The following is a 14378-nucleotide window of genomic DNA, read 5'->3' as shown; positions in this document are numbered from 1 at the left end:
TCTTTTTTTCTTTTCCTCGTAGTTATTGAAAGGGGTGATTACACGTTTTCCCTGATGATAAATCTACAAAAATTTCAACCACCTATAGCAGCATTTTGGTGCATTGATTCAACTAAAAAAATGAAGACGACGAAATTAGAGATGAGCTACTTTTGATTCAACTAAAAAAATGAAGAAGAAGAAATTAGAGATGAGCTACTTTTGCGTAAAGACCCACTTACATTTTGCCATGCTGCTTACATTATGCAACTGCTCTACAAGTGTACTCCTCTTGCTTATTAGATAAAAAAAACTTGAGGCCCTTTTGGTGTGGTATGAATAAGACTGAGAGGAACCTACGTACCTGAAATGGCCGTCTCCTCGTGAGCCAGAGCTTTCCAAATTGGACCATTATAGAAACTAAGTTTCAGCACCACTTCAGACCAATCAAACGTCCAAATTATGCTCTCATTGATTCAACCAAGTTTGGAAGCCTAGTTACTGACAACCAAAACAGGCCTTCGATGGTCAAAAGGAATGAAATGTAAAAAAAATGACAAATAAATCTAAATTTAAATATGCTGCTATATAAAAGAATATCACTTGCCATGACAATCGTTAAGGGTAGGATGAGTGCAGAAGATTATTGGTGAATTGACAATTGGTCAGTTACGTTCACGCATACAGCAATCACAGGAAGAGCCATGGTTGAAACTGTGCAATTAAAACAGGACTTGCAATGGATTCCAATTGTGCATGGTTTCGCTGCTGACTGCTGAGGCACCCTGAATAGACACAACTATCAGAATTTAGATATAACATTAAATAGCCAAAACATTGAGAGCTGAAATTACACCAGAAGAATTATCAGGGTGACATGGAAAATCGTCTATTAGATGGAATCAGCACTAACAACATATGTATAGCAGGCGCATCAAAGAAACAAACCATATGAGCTTCAGCACTTCAGGTGTTCCAATGTCCAGTTCTGACATGCAAGGGACATCCCTACGGACACAGGAAGATGAACCACTGAAGAATGTTATCTTGAAGCAGTATTAGCAACTGATAGGGGTCTAAGTCCTCTTATGCTATGTCCTAGATCCCACAAAGCATTTAATTCGTGATATGTCATATCCCGAAAATTTTTGGATTGTAAGATCTGTTTTTCACCCCTTAATAAACACACATGTAACAGTTAGACAAAAAACCACGAAATATTTCACAAAAATGATTTGCAAAGGAAGCTGGACTAAGGAGAACAGTAATCCAACGCCAATTTGAAACTGCTGGATCTGATAATTTTAAAAAAAGTACATAAAGATAAGCTTGTGATCAAGTAATTAATGAATATACTAGCTAACAAGATGCAAGAATCTCCGGACTACTGGGTAAAGGGCCTACAGAACAGCACCTAATTCTTACTGGTAAAGTAAGAATGGAAAGTAGCATGAGTAGTAATGGGAACTAGGAACGAGAAGTAGTAGTAGTGGTAATGTAAAGTGACAATGGAAAGTAGTAGCAGTAATAATGGAAAGTGGCAGCGGCGGCAGCGGCAGCGGCAGCAGCAGAAAGAAGAAGAAGAAGAAAAATGGCAAAAATCAGTCAATACCTGACCAAAGATATTTACTTGGCCGAATGGGACCCTAATAATCAAGCAAGAGGACACATAGAGGTATATTCCTGATCAAGGCTGAGATACTACCTGCTAGACAGATGCGAAAATGTAAAAGATATTATTGGAAGACAATGTAGTCAAATTCTGGTTCAACTAAGAGAATGAAAAGAACGGAAAGAAGGGAAGGAGCAAAAATGCTAGCTTCATACAATGGAACAGGCAAACGAGAAAAAATTTTAGTAGAAACTTCCATATCATAACAAAAAAGAATTGTTCCAGGCAATTACCATATCAATTAAGACAAGTTGTCCTTTTAACAGAAGATTTATTTTTAAATACAAAGAAAAATGAATTTATAAAACTTAAGCACCACCTAATGATAGAAAGAGGAGGATACTTATGAACATTAACAAGACAATTGCTCTAATTAATTAAATAGAAAACAAAGACCTATGGATACAGGAAAGCATGGGGTAAACAAAAAGCCAAGAAAATGTGGCAACGGTAGAAAAAGCTTCATACTCACTCACTACCTCTGTAACCATAGCAGAATTAGCAAAGCAGGTACACCATTGGTCATAATAGCTGATTGCTTTGAGAGCAATGGTAATGAATTGGACAGCTTGGTCCCAAAAATCTACAAAGATGGAAAACCTCTGTCCACATCCATTCCCTGGATCTAGGTGTTCAAATTTTGTGGCCACCAACCAACAGTCTAGATCTTCATATATAGGGCACGCAAATTTTGATTATCTGTTGTATCAGCATAAATCAGTGACTCTGGGTATGTTTGGTTGTTCAGAAACTATGCGAAAGAAAAAAAGAAAAGGTAAAAATTTTCTAAGAAAAAGGAAAAATCCAACCAAATTTGGAAATTTCTGCATTCTTTGAGTTTTCCTGCCATCCAAACAGTTAGAAAACTCAATTCATTCCAAATCTCTAGTTTCCTAAAGCCTTTCCAAGCAACCAGACATACCCTAAGGTGCAGAAGCCCTTGTCACAGCGCTAGTAGCTATCCAGGTATAACATCCAGTCCCCTTGATAAGGCTTCAAGAACTATCTTTTAAAACCAAATTGATTTGCCTTGGCAGGATCTCACTGAGTACGACAACAAAAACACCACCACTGCCAACAACAACAACAACAACAACAAAATGTTTTACCAAAATTTTAAGGTTAATATAACTTAATTATGGGTTCATAACCAAGAATCTGTTTACATCATGTCAAAATGTCAACACAATTAAAAAAAAGTAAATATAAATGCAGCAATCATACCAGTACCACTTGGCTGGGTAGGACACTTCATTTCTTTTTAGAGTGAGATGGACTCATGACCACTGGACTTAAATCTCGCTTGCTGACCTCCATTATATTGCTTGCAAAGAGATGCAGGCCAAACCACCAAAACAGAAGTTAACTTCTAAAACTTGGCAAAATCTATCAAATTGCTTCCCATCTGCCAACTGTAACAAAAGCAGAAAAAAAAATAGGAACATTGTGATAAAGAAAACTTATTCTGCCAAGGACGTGCCACATGATAACCACTCCTTAACTGTTTCACCCCTTTTGTAACACCAAAGTTTGGTAATATTCTGCTTACACAGTTAGCATTGAGTTGAAAAAAAACTGAAGCTGAAAGTAAATATTCAATCAAAAAAGAAACGTTTGAGATCTTCACCAATAAGACATTTGCAGGTTTGACATGACCAATTCTGCAACTTGACTGCATACAGTGAAAACATAAAAAATTACCTGGTACAAGACAATGTTACACGACAAATATCAAGAGAGAGTTCTGATCAAGTACAACCCAGGCAACTATATTAATTAGTATTAATCTAAGATGTTACCAGGATTTCTATAAGAAATCAATTCATCCAACAACAGAGCTAAAACCTTTTTTGAGCATGCGTTGGGCCCATATAATGTGCTCAACCTAGTTCCACAATTCGTATCGCAACTTACACCCCTTCCAAGAAACCAAAGGTTTCCAAAAAGTTCATAAAATGATACAACTTTCTCAACTTTTAAGCAACTATCAAAACTGCTTCCTTTTACTTCTAAATATCTTGTGCCTCCTTGAGTAGACATAGAAGAAACCAAAGACAAATACAGCAGCCAGAGAAACTGATGCCCATGGGAATGGTGGATCCTTGAAACAAACCAGTGAAGCCTCCAGCTCCTGTGATGCCTCATAGATTAAAGTATGTATGGCATAGAGGTCATGATCTGAAGACCTCAAAAAGTACACAGCCTTCTCATAATCCAAATGGGACAAAGCTGAAACCACCTTCTCGAGCTTGTACTTGAACAGATTCCACCTCTGCACAAACACCACGTGCCTATTCTTCTTCAGAAGCTTCCTATCCCCACCATGAGCTGCCATGGATGCCAATACATCAATGGCACTAGTTATTGAATAATTCAATGTGGTAAGAAGAACATTTCTCCGAGCTGCATCTCTTTGAACAAAAGAGAGGGACAAAGTTTCCGCAAATGGACCAAATGGAGTTTGTCCAACACTCCAAGTGTAATCTACCAATGTACCGTTATGCTCTGGGCTCCATGACAGATGGGTCGGTGAGACACCCCACATACTCTGGAGGACTGAACCAACAATTGGGCGGTCCAGATTACGGGTTTGTGTTATCACATGTCGGCCATTGCAGCTGTAGTCGCTAACTGTCTGTGAGCTCCTCGTCCTCACGGCGATCACCATGTCCCTGAAAGCAATGGCCTGGTGGTACCGGTCGAGCAAGAGGAGCTTGTCGTAATCCAGATCAAAGACATACACAGGCAAGACCTTGTCGTACCCCTCTTCGGGAATCTCCGCCAACCGGTGTATCTCTTCCACAGAATCTGATAATATCTGACGAAGGCGTTTTGAATCTAGATACTCGCTCACTATCAAAGTGTAGTTCTCAAACAAGAATCGAGATGTGAAGGAGTTTGTCGATCGGGCAATAGCAAAAGAACAGATTGGGCACTCCGAGAACTTCACGCTGTATGATCTGAATGTCAAAGATTGATCCTTGTATGCAAGATCACTTTCCCTCAGCGTCTGCTCAACGGATTTCCAATCCAAACCAGTAGGATCCCGAGCATCAGATCCATGGATGTGGATGAACTGGATCAGGAGTGAGCTCTCGAAGAAGACAGGAATCCTCAGAGATGGAACCAGGAGGGCCTGGTATGCGCTTAGAACTAAAGAGGCAAGGTCGGAAAGCAGAGCCTTTTCCGTTTTGGGTCGCCCATGAAGGGCGGCCAAAGGGTGGAACTCACCTCGTGGAAGCAAGCCCTCGCCGGAGAGGGCCGGCCCGTAGTCCACCGGTCCGGCAGCAAGGTCAATCCACACGTAACGCTCCTTCCCGGTCCAGAGAGTCCCCAAGCACTTGGAGAAAGCCGGCGAGGCATCACTAGCATCGTAGGAGTACGCGTAGGGCTTGGATTGGGGTTCGAGATTCAGCAAATAGATGTAGAACCCTGGGGCCGCGCTCGAGTCCTCCCGCTCGAAATCCTCCTGGATGATCCGATCGACAATGAAGTGGGGGACCGAGACGAGGGCGGAGCGGTAGAGCGGGGCGGGGGCAGAGTCGAGGTGGGATCGGATGGCGGTGGAGATCTGGGGGGCAAGGGGGGAGTGGGAGGGGTCGAGGTGGAAGGCGTGGCCGACGGCAAGGTGGTGGGGGCGGGCGCCGATGGCGTGGAAGTGGGCGGAGGAGAGGGCGGCGGAGGCGAACGAGTGGAGGAGGGAGGGAGCGGCAGCGGAGAAAGAGCCGACGAGCTTGACGTAGACGGGGACGGAGATCTGGAATGAGAGGAGGTAGGAGACAAGGGCGGCGTGGTCCGGGGAGGGGAGGGAGGCGGCGAGGCCCTTGCGGAGGACGGTGGGGAGGGCGTGGAAGGAGTCGTTGGCGGCGCGAGCATCCCGGCGGGCCTGGTCGGCGAGGAAGGTGTCGAGTCCGAGAGCCGGGAACGAGGACGAGGGGATCGGGAGGGAGGAAAGGGAGAGAAGAGACAGGAGGAGGATTAGGGTTTTTGACATCGTTGTATGGAGAAGCAGGAGATGAATTAGGGCTAGGGTTAAGGCTTTCGAGCTTCGAAGGGTCGATAATGGCGAGGAGACGGGGCGTGGTATGATTCCAAGGGAGGAATTAGGGTTTTGGTGGCATCGGCACCGCCGCGAAGGGACGAAAGAGTGGGAAGGGACCCAAGAACCACGGGCAGGAGCTGATTTAAGAGAGTTAGGATGGTGTGACTCGGACGAGTGACCGAGATGACTCTGCTGAATCGGATGGTACAATTGTGCAACAGTGGGGTGCTGTTAACTTCTTAGCTTATTGGTGGTTTCGCGCACCGGCCGTGGCAAAATCTAGTAATATCTGCGGATTGTAAGAGCTTATTGGTAAAAATGCTCATGTTGTCTGCCAATATGACCTAAACTAAGGATGTTGAGGATGTTCATGGCCTTGTATATGGAAATTTAACATTTGTGTATGGTAGGATAGTTGAGTGAAAATTCCACTTGGATTACTAAATTTTGAGACGATGCAGTTCATAGGCCATTACCTATATCCTCCCCACGGGATAAATGGAACAGGTAGAGTTGGATCAGATAGGGTTGGACAAGTCGGATAACCTATAATTTTTTATCTTGAAAAGGAGATTTGTGAAGAATTATATATATTCAGAGTGGATTCGGTATGGATTTTACCGTTATCTACACCCACCCTGAAACTATTGTAGGTCAAGTAAAACCCATACCATTAGAGTTGGATCAAGTTGGATACCTAATAAGCTAGAGTAAATTGCCATCTTTAGCCGCACAAACAAGCTTAGTGTAAAGGGTCGAGCCATAAGAACTTTAACTTCATGGGACAACTGAGGATGTATAAGGTGGTTCTGCGGCACCAATTAAGCGATCCACTAATGGCGGTTGCTAGAAGGGGTTGGGGATGTATGTTTCACACAAAAAGAAGGATTCACCTTCCTTCCCGCTGGTTGCTTTGAGAGTTGTGCAAGTGGATGAATGATGAAGTTTTAAGTGCTTTGTGATCTATGCAGTATGTGATCCAATGGTGGATTCATGCGAATAAATGTGAATCCTTCTTTCGTGGGGTACTCTACTTTTACTTTGCATATCATGTCACCTACTTGCTTTGAAAGACTAGGGCTGCTCTATCATTGAAACAAGCTTTTCAACCTCAGAGATTGTGACCCAAATACTCACTCTCCAACAACAAGAGATAGACAAGGGGGTTGCCTGATCATAAGCACCAATGGCTACTTGTTGGGGGTCCACAATCGCCTCTCTATTAGTAGGAGCGTATTTGGCAACAAAAAGCACCCCACATGGTTGGCAGCAGGGGATCGAAATGCAAGATACTACCATTTGCTCCACATTATTGTGTAGGAAACATATTAAGACCTCCTAAACTCGACCAGATGGAACTAGGGTGGAAGACTCTACTATGATATATGTTGGTGGAAAAATGGACCACCCCACAAATGCAATTATAGCACCCAAATCCGTCCGCTCTCGAGCTCATCCAAGTGATCGGGCTCTTCCGCTCTCGAGCTCATCAAGTGCTCGGGCTCTTCCGCTCTCGAGCTCATCCAAGTGATCGGGCTCTTCCGCTCTCGAGCTCATCAAGTGCTCGGGCTCTTCCGCTCTCGAGCTCATCCAAGTGCTCGGGCTCGGGCTCTTCCGCTCTCGAGCCCAGAAGGCCGAGACCAGCGAGCCGAGCACAGCAGGCCGAGCACAGAAGACCGAGACCAGAGAGCCGAGCACAGAAGGCCGAGACCAGAAGGCCGAGACCAGAAGGCCGAGCACAGCAGGCCGAGACCAGAAAGCGCCGACCAGAGAGGCGACCCCGCCACAGGACACTCCGCTAAGCAACCAGCTCGGCTCGGCACCCGTGCCGGACCCGTGCCTTAGCCAAATATCCAATCTCCGCCTAACCCTCTAAAGGATCTGACAACTAAATACATGACTCCACTTCAATCTGCCACCATCCCCAAGTCATCAAGGCACAAGATCTCCGCAGGCATTCGGCACACCCTATCATTAATGCATGAGACCCCCTCAGGCCTCCGATGCACTCAGTCATTAAATGAACACGGCTCAAGATGATCTCCGGATCACTGAACCATCAAAGCGTATGGCTCTTTCTGACCACCGGTTCACTCAGCAATCAATGCACTTGTCATCTACGAACCCCAGGCCCACCACGGCCGGCGGTTCAACCACCCCAACGGGTCCGATCAATCGTGACAGCTCCCTGACAGTGACGGTAACCCATTAATTAGCCCAGTCACATCACAGGTAACCCTGCCACTCTCCCTATAAAAGGGGAGCTTCTTCCTAAGAGAAAGGGACGGAGGCTTCTTCCTCCCTGGGAGAGAGGGAGAGGAGACAGACACACAACAAACAAATAACAATGGGCAGGCCTTCTCCCTCCTTGACTCCCTCCACATACTAAGCCCCCTCTGACTTAAGCTTCGGAGGGCCGGCGCCGGGAAGCCCGGCCACCGGCTTTCTTGCAGGATTCTCCAGGAGGACGCCGCCAACCAACGCGCCGCCACCCACCGTCCCGGCATTGGGAGCTCCTCCCCCTTCTTGGTTCGCGGCCGCCCCCGGGTCCAGAATTTCCAGCAACAATATATGCTGAGTTTGTCTTATTTCCAAACTTGGTGGTCAGACAATCATGAGCCTATCTTTTGCATTGCTGTTGGTGGAGCAGCAGGTTGATTAGGACACCAATGTTGGCCTCACAAGACCCTTGACCGTCAGGATCTCGTGTGTTTTCGACCATCTTCTACTGTGCTCTTTGACCTATTGTCAAGCTGAACTTGTGTCAAGTAGTGTAACATTTCTTCAGCATAGGACAAATGACTTTGGCTTGGAAAGCAAGTAAGCAACTCATATTATACTTTAAAAGTGCCCTAATCCATGCGAGCGTTCCCATTTCCAGCCCATCAACCTTTGCAATTTTACTTATATTATTGCTCAAATTATGGTAAATCAGCCAAAGCCTTACTCGATGCTCTGAATGCTGTGATTTCACGGAACAAACGGCATTCGTGTTAGACTGCTTGAAGAGGCGTTGCACTCCTTGCATAGCTTTGAGTCTTTGACAAGTCAGGCTCTCATGGCCATTAAACTCGACATGAAAGAACTTTATGACAGACTCCAAAAGGATTACCTTGAGGTAGTATTGTGTCAATAAGGATCCCCTAACTTCTAGATTTCGTGAACTCAGGGGGCCATTTAACCTCCATCTTTTGCTATTTTGGTTAATGGCACTCGATGCTGTTATTTTTTTCTGCATTAGGGAGTAAGTTAGGGCTACTTGCTTTTCTTGTACCTGTTCATGTTATCGCAATTTAACATGCGATCCCTTCATGGACTTGCATGTAAGGAAAAGTAGCCTATTGATCGATGCTTTAATTTCCGATCTGTCACCACTTGAGAATGACAACCATGTTCTATATACTTGAAAGGGTCTGGCCATTAGAAAACTTGGCCAAGTAAACGAAGTGTTTAAAAACCGGTCAAAAAGGCTTTTTGTTAGAGTCCATTCCAGAGAAGGAGCAGCCATTAACTTCCCCTTCATCCATGCGCAAACTCCTTATCCAAAGCGCTGCAGCAAGCAGCTTTGTCGTGTCTTCTTCAAACAATTGCAATTTGCTCGGAGCCAGATAGCTCTTACACATTTTATGTATGCAGATGACTGTTTGCTTTTGGGTTAGGCTACAAATGCAGAAATACCATCAGCTTGGGTCCATGGTAGCGAAGTATTGCCACAACTCTGACCAACAGGTGAACCTGCTTTAGTCTGTGGTGTAGTTTAGCCCATGGTTCAACCCTCGATGACAATAATAGCTACTGCTGATCCTTGAAGCGGGATTCTGATTGAGTGGATCAAGTGCGGACGTGCCAGGCTAGATCTACATCCACTAGTTGGAGATGTATGCCGCTTTCTAGACAGTCTCAACTCTTGCCGGATCGCACATGTGTTTCGGAAGGCGAATAGTGCAGCGGACTAGGTTGCCTCCTCCGCAGCTCATCACTCTGGGGCTTTCTTGTGGGATAGCACTGGTCCCATTCCGCAGGGCCTGGATTGTGTTTTGTATTCTGATTACTCGTGGCGTACTCACATCGAAGTATGGTGAGAATCCGGTTTACCAAAAAAAAGAAAAAGAAAAAAAAAAGAAACGGGATACTGGCCTGGTTTGTGGACTTAATTATTTGGGACTACCGGTGTTTGGAAGGAGTCCTACTACGGTTGAGTTTGGCCCTCTCATGTCTTGGATCCGCGACAGCCATCCGGGATGGAATGGACGGTTCGTTCGAGCTGGAAACAACGTCGGTGCACGATATGCCGATATTCTCTCTCTTTTACATAGAAACCACATTTAAACGGTTGAGTCTACGTTTGAACCGATGTCGGTGAGTCGTGTGCTGGTGAAAGCCTGCTGCGTTAAATCAAAGCCGTGCATCCCACTTTTTTCTCATGTGCTCATGTCAGGTCATCATCTATAAATAGAGGGGCACAGCCGCAAAGGCGCCGTTGCTCGCGTTTCTGGGTTTCTTGGTCTGTTCTCTTTGCCCTTTCCATTCTCCGGCGATCCTCGGAGTTCCATTGTATCTCGTTGCGGTCTGATCGAGAGGATGCACGGTTTTGAAGCTCTAACGGTCAATATCCATGGCGAGTACCTGGAGGCGATCGTCCGGCAGCACCGATCGGGCCTGCTCACCGCCGCGGACTCCACCAACCTCTGCCAGTGGCGAACCCCTCGACGAAATCAAGATGCACCTCTCCGCTACCGAGTACGGCCCCTATCTCTACGATGGCTACTTCTTTAAAATTCCAAGATATCCCTTTTCACATTCAAGATCCGTTCTTTTTGCCCTTTACCAGCATGCGGTAATGCATTCTTGGGAGATTTCTGTATGACCGTCCAGAATTTCTTATTGTTGCTGGAAATTGGACCCGGGGGCGACCGCGAACCAAGAAGGGGGAGGAGCTCCGCTGCCGGGATGGTGGATGGCGGTGCGTCGACTGGTGGCGTCCTCCTGGAGAGTCCTGCAAAAAAGCCGGTGGCCGGGCTTTCCGGCGCCGGCCCTCCGAAGCTTAAGTCAGAGGAGGCTAATATGTGGGGGAAGAGAGAGAGGGACTGTATGTGAAGTCCGAAAAATCCCCTTTCCCTCCTCCCTCCCAGGTTTCCTTTTATAAGGAAGATATTATGTTACTTGGGAGGGGACAGGGGGATTTGTCCTCTTTTGTGATAATTGGGCACGATTTTGCTCATTAATGGCGTAGTGGAGAATAAAGCCGGATCAGACCGGAGTCAGGGAGTTGTCGCGGTTGATCGGACCCGTTGGGGTGGTTGAACCGTCGGCCGTGGTGCGCCTAGGGTTCGTAGATGGTAAGTGCATTGATTGCTGAGTAAACCGGTGGTCAGAAAGAGCCATACGCTTTGATGGTTCAGTGATCTGGAGATCATCTTGAGCCGTGTTCATTTAATGACTGAGTGCATCGGGGGCCTGAGGGGGTCTCATGCATTAATGATAGGGTGTGCCGAATGCCTGCGGAGATCTTGTGCCTTGATGACTTGGGGATGGTGGCAGATTGAAGTGGAGTCATGTATTTAGTTGTCAGATCCTTTAGAGGGTTAGGCGGAGATTGGATATTTGGCTAAGGCACGGGTCCGGCACGGGTGCCGAGCCGAGCTGGTTGCTTAGCGGAGTGTTCTGTGGCGGGGTTGCCTCTCTGGTCGGCGCTTTTTAGTCGAGCGCCTCTCTGGTCGGCGCTTTCTGGTCTCGGCCTGCTGTGCTCGGCCTTCTGGTCTCGGCCTTCTGTGCTCGGCTCTCTGGTCTCGGCCTTCTGTGCTCGCTTCTCTGGTCTCGGCCTTCTGTGCTCGGCCTGCTGTGCTCGGCTCGCTGGTCTCAGCCTTCTGGGCTCGAGAGCGGAAGAGCCCGAGCCCGAGCACTTGGATGAGCTCGAGAGCGGAAGAGCCCGAGCACTTGGATGAGCTCGAGAGCGGAAGAGCCCGAGCACTTGATGAGCTCGAGAGCGGAAGGATTTGGGTGCTATAATTGCATTTGTGGGGTGGTCCATTTTTCCACCAACACTTATCTTTCGCATAAAAGTCGAAATTTGATATGTAAATTTGAGGCTTACAAGTAATGAGTTCTATAAAACTGGGAAAAAGCTTGTGCTTTTATAGTTCATTGCGGAGCATGGCAAAGATATGCTATTCTAGTGACCGTTTGTTTGGATTGTCATATAGGGTAGAATTTTTCTTTGAATAATCTTGCAAGAAGAAATATATCTTGGCATCTCAAGAGATGAAGTTAATTTTGTAATGCAGGAAGATGAAACTATCTGAGTCTTCTTGATATCCTGGTATCTTGATAAGGTAAATGTTGTAAGTATATCTTGGTATCTTGACATGGGAGTTTCTTTACCTTTTGGCTGAGATGTTGTTATTGGTTGGCTTCTTCCTCGATGATCACCGGTGAATGAAAGCAGAAAGGCTCATGGAGAGTTGTTCAGAGCAAATCTCGGGATTTTGGTATAGCTTTGGTGATGAGTCTCAGGTTTGATTCTTTATGAATAGCAAGGACAATGCTTTTGTTTTGTTTTGTTTGTATAATTTCTGGTTGGTAGCTTACATTATTGATCTTATTTTCATACTTGGATTGCAGTCATCTATTTGTTTTCTTATGATTATAAGTCTCTTTTCTTTTGTCCTAGGTCTCTAATTTAGAGGATTTTTTTTTGATGCCTTTCAAAATTTATCCCAAGCTTCTTGCTTACTGCATATTTCTTTTGGAACTAAACCTTGCATCTGGAATTTGCTAAATAAACAGAAGTCACTGTTCCTTTTTGCCCCTTCTGTGAGATGAACTTTCACCGGATCAATTTCTTATATTCAAGAAAAGTTGTGAAAAATGTGATCTTTTCAGGTTGATTTGGTTTCTCTTCAGAGTATCTGAAGATCCAAATCCAACACATTTGAAATGGATCATGCTTTTCAACTCAAAACTAATCCAAATAGCTTTTGGTCAGATTGGAGTAGGTTATTTTCAGGTCAGTCCCTGACCGGAGTGCTAAGGATTTAAAGAACCTCTCTCTCTCTTTTTGGTACAACGGCTACTCACCCTACTCTAGTGTAGGACCAGCCAACAGAATCAGAGACTAGAACCTCGCTCAGGTGTGACGGGAGGCCCCCCCGGTGTGGCCAAAGTACCTCTCCAGAGTGCTGTGCAGCATAGGATGCAACCCAGTCTGCAGCATTGTTCGTCTTCCGGTAAACGTGTGCTACTTGAAAGGCGCTGCAATCTCTCAGCATCAGTCTGATATCGCAAAGCAGAGAACTCCCGTCCCCTATCTATCCCTCCTTCCGTATCCAATTGATCACTGTGGCCGAATCTCCCTTTAGAGTAATGCGCTCGGCCCCTAACCTCCGTCTCATATAGGAGACCCCCTCCCATGCAGCCCTGAGCTCTGCTCCTGTTGCTGAAACTCTATCAGTTCGCCGCCCACTAGTAACAATCGACTGTGAGTCGTAACCTCTGATCACAAAACTGACACTACCCCTACCGCCAGCTCCTAGGCCACTACCGTCAAAATTCACCTTTAGATAACCGAAAGGTAGGGACTCCTAAGAGATAAGGAGAAACCTGAGCGCTAAAGCTGTCGCTGAAGCTGCCGAGCGGGGGTCCTAGATGTCCCTAGCCATCCTAAATGAACTCACTGAGGTAGCTCTGATGATCTCAGCCGCCTGGATGCGGGCCCTCTCTACACTACGCCATGGAGGCTCCTGTCTATCATCGAAAATTCGAGCGTTCCTGTCCAACCATATATGATACGCCACATAGGCCAATCGAATTCTAGATTTCACTGTCCGTGGGCACCGTACTGCTCCCCTCGGCCAATGTAGTAGGTTATCCAAAGATCGTGAGAATTGTCTCTGAAATAGGCTCGCAGAACTCCAGATCTGAACTGCTCGACTGCAACCAAGCAACACATGACTAATGGACTCCTCCACTCCTGAGCACCAGGCACAGCTCGGACTGATCCCCATACCCCTCCCGGCCAGCACTCCCCTCGTGGGTAAGCAGCCCCAGGCCACTTTACATAGAAACATGGCCACACAAGGGTGAATATGCAATCTCCAAATCTACCTCCCATCCATCTGCCTCACTGTCTCCCCGCCCATAGCCTCCTGGATGTCCGTGATGCATACCCTGGACCTGCCTGTAGCTGCCTATACCAGCCTGTCCGCTATCGCCATCTGCCTCTCTTTAATTTTGATTCAGTATTACAGCTAAATTGCAGTCGTGATTTTCTAACCGTCACCTTTTGGCCAAATTGTGTATAGTAGGAAGACATAATTTTTATTAGTTCCGAGGCATTACGTTTAGTAATCATCGTCGTCTAAGATTAAATCATCTGCAAATACTAAGTGTGAAATTAGAGGCCCTGGTCTACTGGTTTGCCCTTATCAAACAAAAAATTGATAATTTTGATTGCCCACATTTGTTTCACAAATAATAAACTATTCATCCATTATAAGTTGAGATAGTCCACAATTTTACTTATGTATAAACATAAATACACAATAAATGTGGTCTCCATATGGTTTGTTGCATTAACGTAACAAGATAGCAAGTCATGATGCAACTTGGAAAAATTGTCAACTTTTATATCAATTGCAATATTAGGCACAACCACCATCCATCAATAACTTTTTTTTAGAAAATTAT

At 45.8% G+C, this 14378-nt stretch overlaps 1 protein-coding gene across 1 annotated transcript; it reads right to left on the bottom strand.

Moving 5' to 3' along the window:
* Window positions 1–3245: 3245 nt before the first annotated feature.
* On the bottom strand, window positions 3246–5841 carry LOC103721331 (uncharacterized). Its single transcript, XM_088722731.2, has 2 exons — window positions 3451–5841; window positions 3246–3352 (listed from the first exon to the last, which is right to left on the bottom strand). Exon 1 carries the CDS (start codon window positions 5643–5645, stop codon window positions 3639–3641), a length of 2007 nt encoding a protein of 668 aa, XP_088578857.2. The 5' UTR covers window positions 5646–5841; the 3' UTR covers window positions 3246–3352; window positions 3451–3638.
* Window positions 5842–14378: the final 8537 nt, after the last annotated feature.

Source organism: Phoenix dactylifera, chromosome 5 (genome assembly GCF_051530095.1).
Source record: "Phoenix dactylifera cultivar Ajwa chromosome 5, Ajwa_hap1_PhDact_Kaust_v1.1, whole genome shotgun sequence".
Taxonomy (NCBI): Eukaryota; Viridiplantae; Streptophyta; class Magnoliopsida; order Arecales; family Arecaceae; genus Phoenix; species Phoenix dactylifera.
This window is presented reverse-complemented; position numbering and strand designations above follow the sequence as displayed.